The sequence below is a fragment of the Temnothorax curvispinosus genome, unplaced genomic scaffold, assembly GCF_003070985.1.
Source record: "Temnothorax curvispinosus isolate PA1 unplaced genomic scaffold, ASM307098v1 QBEX01008992.1, whole genome shotgun sequence".
NCBI lineage: Eukaryota > Metazoa > Arthropoda > Insecta > Hymenoptera > Formicidae > Temnothorax > Temnothorax curvispinosus.
Window position 1 is genome coordinate 144,912 of NW_020218772.1, and position 9,772 is coordinate 154,683.

General features: G+C 39.9%; 1 protein-coding gene across 1 annotated transcript in view; it reads left to right on the forward strand.

Moving 5' to 3' along the window:
* LOC112458555 (muscarinic acetylcholine receptor gar-2) overlaps window positions 1-9,232 on the forward strand; it is a 49,455-nt gene extending 40,223 nt beyond the window's left edge. Inside the window, exons 3-5 of the mRNA XM_025022246.1 lie at window positions 632-840; window positions 1,111-1,305; window positions 2,312-9,232. Of these exons, the coding sequence (XP_024878014.1) occupies window positions 632-840; window positions 1,111-1,305; window positions 2,312-4,596 (2,689 nt within the window). The 3' untranslated portion in view covers window positions 4,597-9,232. The remainder of the gene's footprint in view (window positions 1-631; window positions 841-1,110; window positions 1,306-2,311) is intronic.
* Window positions 9,233-9,772: the final 540 nt, after the last annotated feature.

Consider the following 9,772-nt stretch of genomic DNA (forward strand, 5'->3'; position numbering starts at 1 on the left):
AGAGAGAGAGAGAGAGAGAGAGAGAGAGAGAGAGAGAGAGAGAGAGAGAGAGAGAGAGAGAGAGAGAGAGAGAGAGAGAGAGAGAGAGAGAGAGAGAGAGAGAGAGAGAGAGAGAGAGTAGGTGCATGTCGCTGTGCGCGGAGAATCAGGAAATACCGGTGTCACATTTTCTTCGATGGTAACAAACACAGCAGCCACGACGAAGGAATAGGAACATTGTGATTCATCGAACTATCGAACTTCTCTTTATGCGTAAAATGTAATTTACACGTGTGGGATAGAAATAGCGGCCGAGCACAAATGGAATTAATCCTCGCGATTTTATCTCTCTCGTCTGTAATTACGTAAATGCTCGATGCTTTTATTTGGACGAAATATCATTAGCCTAGATTTGGCTTATTGTTACAGTCAATTACGTGTGGAGAAATTTCACAATGTCGGTATCTCGTGCGAGCGCTACATATATTTCCATAAAAGTTGCGCCGTACTCGTATTACTTCGTACCGATTAGCAAAAGGTATCCGTTATAATGAATTTTTCATTCATTCTCGCCTTAATATCCGGAACAATCCTCCGCGATTGTCGCGTTTTGTAATTAATAGTAAAAGAAAAAATTTTCCATTGTTTTTAGGAAGCTGAAGAAACAACGGGAGCGCCTGTGTCGACTCGTGTATAACCAGATTTTGACAGCAGAATGTACCCAGCTAAATGGAACATGGCCTGACCCGGATGACCCGCGATGGAACAGCGGTGAATACGCAGAACTTCTGCCCGACTGGTTCCCGACAAATGCGACGAATGCCTCGACTTTCGGAAACGCAACGACCTCGCCGACGTCGGGTAATGTAATTGAAATTAAGTTGTAATCATGCGACTTGCGGAGCAAGAATGCGAATATTACGAATTGCATGTAAAACCGTTCAGAATACATTCCACTGTGAAATCATATGATTGTTCTTTGTCTTTACGAATTATGCGATCATTTTTTATGCAAGTAAATTATATTAAGTCCGTTAATATGCCGTTGCATTTATATAAGACGTCTTCTATATTAACGTCATCATGTCACGTGTATCATTTGCTGATAAAGCTTTACGTCCTACCAAACAGATGAATCTCTGATGCCCGTTTTGCCACCATTTACGCTCTGGCAGACCGTACTGATTGCTATCTGCCTGGCGATATGCATACTGCTAACTATCGGCGGTAACATCCTCGTTCTTTTGGCATTCATCGTAGATAGGGCCATCAGGCAACCGAGCAACTATTTCATAGCATCATTAGCTGCCACTGATATGCTTATCGGTAAGTCCTAACAAAATTCTCGCATTTCGTTTTCGTTTTCGTTTCCCCTTTCAATAAACGTCGAGTCGTCTCATAAAAATGATACCATATTGGGATTAAAATTTTTCTGGAATATTTAAATCATGTCACGTACGACTGCCATCACCAAGAGCAAAAATTTTTATACATAAAGATAATATTTTGAAGATAAAGGAAATATTTCTATAAATTTAAATAGTTACAAATAAATTTTTAAAAATCGCTAATTTAATAACTTTGTAACTTTGTAACTAATTGATGATGATTATTTAAAAAACTCTGTTAAACATTTTTGATGTCATTATCTCGTATGACTCGACAATATCAAGTAATTTTATATCTTACATGAGTTTCAGAAGTTATGCTAAAGTATTATTAATTATGAAATATATAAGTATTGCTGGTAAAAGAAATATATATTTATACCGAATTTTAATCCTCGGTTGTCACATCTCTTTTTTGAACATTTTTTAAAAAGATTTTTTGAACATTATGCTACTCAAAAAGTTAATTTTTTATAACGAGAATACATTCTACAATGTTTAAACTTAATTCTAGAATTTTTTGAGATCCACTTAAATTGTTAGTTCTTGAACAGCATGCAGCTGTTTGAAAATTGATTGGGGTCATTTTGACCTCGTGTCACAACCGAGGGTTAAAATTTACATTAACTTCGCGTTCATCTAGTTGTCGATATTTTGATTTTAAATTTAATTACAGTATGGTTTGCAGCACGTTGCATTTCGATTCGCTATCTTTGATAGGATGTTGATAGGGCCTAGCTTCAGAAACGTTTGACAGTATTTCTAATGCAAATCTCTCTCTGTTATGAACGTATCCCGATGTATTCAACGTGATGATAATCAACGACAGATGTGTAATTTGGTTATCGCGATGGTCCGTTTGAATGCAGAGAATACGAGTAATCAGATACACGTGGCAACAGAAACCAGACCATACATGTAACGATTGTAATTGTTGTGCGCAGGCACCGTGTCGATGCCATTCTACACAGTCTACGTGTTAATGGGATATTGGAATCTGGGACCTCTCCTCTGCGATCTGTGGCTGTCGGTGGACTATACGGTATGCCTTGTGTCCCAGTACACCGTTCTCCTGATCACGATCGACCGCTTCTGCTCGGTGAAGATAGCCGCGCAGTACCGCAGCTGGCGTACGAAGCAGCGTGTGATCTGGATGGTGACCATCACCTGGATCATCCCGGCGCTACTATTTTTCATCAGCATCTTCGGCTGGGAGCACTTTATCGGTTACCGAGACCTAAATCCGGGCCAGTGCGCCGTGCAGTTCCTCAAGGATCCGATATTCAATACCGCGCTGATAATAGGGTATTATTGGACAACGCTGATCGTTCTCTTTATCCTTTACGGCGGCATATACAAAACCGCCTATGACATGCAGAAGAAGAGCGAGGCCAAGCAGCGGAAGATGCAGTCGATGGTCGCGCTAAGCGCCGGCGCGATGTCCGGTATGGCCGGTCGCGCCGCCGGTATAGGTATTTCTAAAACGCAGAGCACCTTGCTGAGCCAGGATAAACCGAAGATCGGCGCCACGTCGATGGACGACAGCGGCGTCACCGGGGCGGACGCGACTACCGGGCAGAAAACGGCCGCGAAGATCACCGATGGCGCGACGGCGCCGGATTCCGCGGGCAAGAACGTTACCGCGACCATCACGGTGGCGGAGACCGAAAAGTCCGAACGCTCCAGCAGTCCCGCCTTCGATTCCGACGAGGAGAGCACCACCGGTAACGTGCAACAGTCCAACGCCATCAGAAAGCGATCCTCGCTGGCGGGTCTGGTGGCCCAATCCGGCGCTCTCCAAGTTTTCGCCACTAACGGCCGCCTGAACGGCGTCGTGCCGATCAAGGTCGAGCTGAGTGTGCCAACGGCGCGGAAACTGTTGCCGGTGAGTCCTACGCGCGACACGCCGACGCAGAAAGCTCAAACACTGCCGAAGATACAGGAGCTCAGTCTTCTGGACACCGACAATCCCGCCGAGCCTGACAAGTCCAGCAGCCGGACGCTGACGCCGGAGCAATCGTTAAGGTCGAACGCCGACGCCGACGGCAATCAACCGTCGATCGTCTCGATCGAGGTGACGCCGCCCGGTCAACTTAAGCGAGCGTCGATCAGCGGCAGTCAACAGAATATCATTATACCGCCGCCCATGCAGTTCCAAAGTAGCCCGCCGGTGTCGGACAGTCCGACAACGTCCTCGTCGACCGACCGGCCCAGATCGTTGATCGTACGCTCCCACGGTCACGGCACCTACGACATTCTCACCGGTCTGGACGGCGGTGATTTACGGTACATGGACGAGAGCTCCATCATCCTGCCCAGCCCCTCTTACGAGAGTCCACCGTCTTCCTTCTCCTGCAGTCTGGCGAATCCGCTGTCCACGGCACCCCCGTCGCCCGTTCTGAGTAACGCCGTGGCGGTGGCCGGCTCGAGTACCAGCCTGTTACAGGCCGCTCTGATCCGAGCGACGGCGCAGCAGACCGGTACCGGTCAGCTCGTTCAAATCGCACAGGGCAAACAGCACCATCCACCCGCGATGTCCAACGCATCGAGTCAAACGCACCCGCCGCGCGTGTTCATCACTCATCAGGCGAACGTCGCGTCGCAGACGTCGCCCATCAGCAAGGTACACACGAAGGTCTCCGTCAATGCCGACGGGTCGAAGCGTCAACCGGTGACGACAGTGGTCACGACGACCGTTATGCAGATAGAATCGTCTAACAGCACGACGGATCAACCCATCAAGGGAAGCGGTAACCTGCCGCATAACTCGTCGTCCAGCAGCATAATGCCGACGACCTCGGGTGCGACGAACAGCCAGGAGACGAAGACTCAGTCGAAGAAGAAGAAGGAAACGTCGGACGCGGAGCAGAGCGGCTCCAGGCGCGATTTCGTCAAGTCTATCGGGAAACGATTGAAGGCCAAAACTCAGAAGAAGGATCTCACGATAGGCCGGCAAAAGTCGCGGACGGAAAATCGAGCGCGCAAAGCTTTTCGCACGATATCCTTCATTCTGGGGGCGTTCGTCGCCTGCTGGACACCTTATCACGTACTGGCGCTGGTAGAGGGGTTTTGCTCGAATCCACCGTGCACGAACGAGCACCTTTTCATGTTCTCATACTTTCTGTGCTACGCCAACAGTCCCATGAATCCCTTCTGCTACGCCCTGGCGAATCAGCAGTTCAAGAAGACCTTCACCAGGATACTGAGGGGTGATTTTCATATGACGTAAAAATATATACTGTGGATCGTTCGACGGAATACTCGTTTCGATAATGTAGCTAACGTAAATGACGGACTGTTTTTTCTTTCGTTTTTTTTTTTTGCGGAGAAGAGGATGGCCTTCCATATTTAATACCGAATTACACTCACTTGTCGTTAACTGTGGTGAACTCGGACAATAAATAAAATGAGAATAATATTTTAAGACCTCGCCGGCGAAGTCAGGTGTTATTACGCGCCTTTTGTACATATAATACGCACTCGGAGTCGATCGAAAGTCATTAATACTCGTATGTACATAAGCTGTACACATGTGTGAATATTTGTTAACGTTTATGTGAGCAGGACGCGCGCGTATAACAGTTGTATGTACATGTAGTCTTAGGCAATTATATGTGTACCACAATAATAAACGCTATGCTGAACCGGAGATGCATTCCTAAATAACTGGTCCGTACCGTAGAGAGAGCTTGCGAGAGATTTAACGCCGCGTGGAGCGTTTTCGCGTTAAAACGTTGTCGTTAAAGTAGCAATTACGTAATTTAATAGTAAACATTTAATAGTAAGCCAAACGAAGGAACATCGTTCATCATGAAAGACGAAAAGTGAAAATATTAAGTAATATAAGATATTGATATATCCGACTGTGTGTGTACTGTAAAACATCCAGTCGCTTTGTGAGTAAAAAGTTCGGCTGTATTATAAAGACGCCAGTCGCTTCGAATAAAGGACCGTCTCTTCTTGTTGTACGCAGTAATCGTGGAGCGTTTTCGCGTTACGTTATTGATTTTCGGCGGGAAATTTTAACTGTTTCACGGGTTATTTAAACGTACTGTCTCTTTTTCTTTTGTTACTTTTACAAACAACGAATCAGCTTGAGGTAGCTCGCCTTCATAGAAGTATCGGACAATTGACGATTTTCTTACGGCTTTCGATCGTCGATCGGAATATACACTGCCTTGAGATGGCCTAATTAAGCACAGGCCTTTTCTCTTCGAATTTTGTGACACCTGGTACTCTTTTCACAAACGAGCTTCCATCGATGTCTGATTGACGTTTCGTGGCATTACGTTCGCATCTATGATGACACGCAGAGAATATGTTGTCTTATTACATATTTAAAATTGATTATTTAGTTAATAATTAATTATTTAGTTAATTACTTCGGTTTGACTAATTATTTCTTACCTTATTATAAACTTTGGTCTTTTTATCATTAGTATTAGCCGTGTTTTATGTATATTATGCATTTTAATTAAAAAGTTTGTTGTGTGTACGCAATAGTTATTGTGCCGCAGGTGCGAACAATTATTTAAAGTTACTAGCCGACTGTGATTATAAACTCCGTGGCATCACGAAGCTTCGTTTCAGTATTGCTTATCTTTGAAAATATCTTTTTCCTCTCAGCAACGCCTAATTTTTTTCATTCCGTTTTATATGAAATGCATGTGTATCTCGCGATTACTGCAAATTACGAACAAAATGCACGCGAACACAAATGGTAACAAATAATTCATATCCACATATCTCTCGTTATATTTTAATAACATTCATAATGGCATTATCTCTATTATTCTTGTTTGCGGATGAATCAAATATACGTACACGTACATACTCACGCAATTGCATAGAAAATCAAAATTGTAACTCCTGTTAATTAATAGAACTAATTTATCAAAAACGTGTATAATTGAAGACAGCTGCAATGCTTGCGGTGTGAAAGCGATAAATAGTTAATAAATTAATTAGCACTTGACGAAGAGCGAGTGAACGAAATGGAGATTTACATTTTTATATTTATATTATACACACACAAGAGCTATATATATCCCCAAAAAAATAAATTGTCATTTTTCATTATCATTTGCATCATCATTTTATTAGCGTGGTACTGAAATGAATCTATAATCAACGGTATCTACATGCAATGTCTATTTGCATCAGTCAAACATTAAAATTGTTAAACGAAAAAATAACTTTCTTTCCTCATCTAATTCCTTTTCAGTTGAAATCAATGCACATTTTGAGAAAATGACAATATATATTCAATTGAATATTATCAATATATCTTAGGACCTTAAGAATAGCTCTCAATTAGATGTTACTTAAGTAAAATTCTGGCACTTTGCCAGTCTAAATAATTCACAAACTTTATAACTATGAACTTGTTATATGCTACACGAAATTAGGACAGAAAAGGTGCTTAATTAAATAAACTCATGTCAGTTTGACTCTCGCAAGATGCACGTTTTCCCTATCTGTTATATTTTTATTTCTACTCATAGCTTTAACATGGAATTAAAAGGAACGTCCAAGAAGCAAATATCGTTTTTAGTTACCGATTGATCAGAAGTAGCAAATTTTTTTATTATATCATAGACTTTGTCGTATAGTTTTCTACCTTTATATAATTTGATACGTATCGCTTCGCTCGTAAATTTTATCTAACAATTTTGCTGCAACATCTTATCGTTAGAAACGCGTCATGTTCTTCCACAGAAAGTACAAAGTGTCCCGATTAAGAAAAATAAATAAGGATTTTATATACATTGCATGAATGAAATGGCATTGGGAAATGCCGTTACGGGGACATTTTTGGCACTTTGGATATCTTCCAAAATTCACTGCCAATAGCGAGAGTTTTATCCTGTTTCTTCATTACGCTAAATATATTTAAATCAATTATATACGTTTTAGACGTTAAAGTCATCTTAACGTTAAAATGACAGACCTAATTTTGAAATGTTCATCCGCAGGAGCACTAATAGAGCGTTTCAAACCGATTTGAGATTCTGCTCCTGACATATAAAATCATTTTACTCGTAAATTCTCAATTTACGATTAATTTATATTATTAATTGTAAGTCACGCTTGAATAAATTAGCGATACGTTTACATGCTTTCCTAAGCTTTGAAGAATTTCGGGGTACGCTCGTTTCTCTTCACGCGTATGTCGAGTTGTATGCAAGAGTAGAATGATAATACGCGATAATAATTTCTCGTTAGAGAACATGAAAAAAAAAGATCGTTGCGATAATAATCGATAACGAAAAAGAAACACGTTCCGCTTCTGTGTCTTGGCTATCTAGGATATAATATGTCGGCGTCATTATAATTAGTAGTAGAATAACAACATAAATTATTACTGTGCTTCGTCAATAAAAAGAAAAAATCAACTTGCATCAAAATATTTCTCCGAACGCCCGGATTCTTCGATACGATCGTTATCGATACACGTAACAGTGTAAATGATACTCCGCTTAATAAGACTTAAGTCCAAAGATCAGCTTAACTGATCGAGAAGGAAACGATACGTCGCAGTTACTCTAACGTGTAGTAAACTTCTCTCTGTACGATATGTAGGCTATATTTAAATATATAAGTGCAGGGGGGGGGGGCACAAGTAGCGGTGCGCTTACTGTACAGAGATAACAGACTTTGTAGGAAAAAAAACAACTAACTTATTAAGCGGGCGCCATGTAGCGTGTATACAAATATGCATATAAACATAGCGTGATAATGGGTAGGCAGTAAAGGCTGCTTAGCGCTAAAAAGGGGGAGGAAGACCGGTAGACGGTACACAATATCTAGCAAATAAATATAATTAGCCTTAGGCAATAGCATGATTAAAAGAAGTGCAGGTAATAAAAATAGCTGCGTGGAGCCTATGTGAGACCATATATAAAAGCGTATTGTCTAGATCGTGGAGAAAGTATGTACACACTTGCAATGCGCGTTATATATTTCCCTCCCGACACACGGCCGTGCTTTTATTATAGATTACTCGCTGTAGATCCGTGAAACGGACGATCATCAAAATTGTGCCCGACGGGTTGGAAAATGTATGATTAATGTGCATTTCATGCTCGATCAATTTAATTCTATCGTCGGAAAATTAAAATAGCAAATTCTTCATCTGTAAACAATTCCGACATGATGAGAATAAGTTCTGTCGTATTATTTCGCTGTTATTTATTCGTATATAGATTGTATTGAAATGTGCCTCAAATTCCTTGCACGTTTCGTGAAAATAATTCTTGTTAAAATTAAAATTAAAATGATATTGCGTGCACGTGAATATTAATGAACAGATAATACAATTAAAAATGTATATTCGGAATATTTTGTTATTAATATCTTATAATTCGTACTACTTTATAACGTACACGCCAGACAGAAAATTACTTTGATAAATAATTATGTATATATAATATTTTAAGTGTTTTCTAAACACACAGAAACAGCGTGAGATCAAACTGAAAATGTAATTGCCACTGAATCGTAGACAATATATTCTATCTGTCCAATAATCTTAATTTTAAAAATTCTCAAAAAAGCACCTTACATTCTTCTTTACACATTTTTTTATTCTCGACTACTTGATTATCTCCCGCCATTCGTCTTATTTTTTTCTTACGCGTATATAGTTTATAAACAATATAATATATGTTATGTGATAATTATACAAATGCATTGTAATGTACTTTTAGAATAATACGGCATGCTCTCTGACTGTGGGTATATGGTCGATATTTAGAAATATATATTTGCCACGCATAACATCAAATGTCTACTGCAAATTGGCAATTCAAATTAATGTATATGTGAATAAACTAAGGTTCGAATAAAAAAAATTGTGACATAGATGTTATCAAGTAGAAATCGATTTTTATTTATATTGCATCTCTATATGCGAGCCATGTACGAAGGTGCACATATATATTATATAATGATGGGCGTCCTGACGTATAAATGATACTTAACTGCTGAACCTGTAAGTAAAAATGGATATAATAAAGTGAGACAATGCAACGTGATAGGAAAACAGCTTCTTTATTCCATATGTTGATTTGTGTACATATGTATAATATAATATAAATTATACATTGGTACATAAGGTATAGAATCTTTCGAGATTAAAAGATTCAAAATATGTAAAACCAAGATATTATTAGTAATATAACAGTAAAGTTTGATAAATTCTTTCGAAATTGATTTACGAGAACTTGAAATAATATCATACATGATGCTATAGTGTGCAAAATAACAACTTCGCGATACTTGAATTTTATTTACAGTATTAATCACAGAATATAAAAGTCTAAAGTACTAGAGATATAATAGTGATTTATGCTTGTGTTTGATAAGATTTCAAGGTCTGCGATTTCAAATACAAACAAGAATAG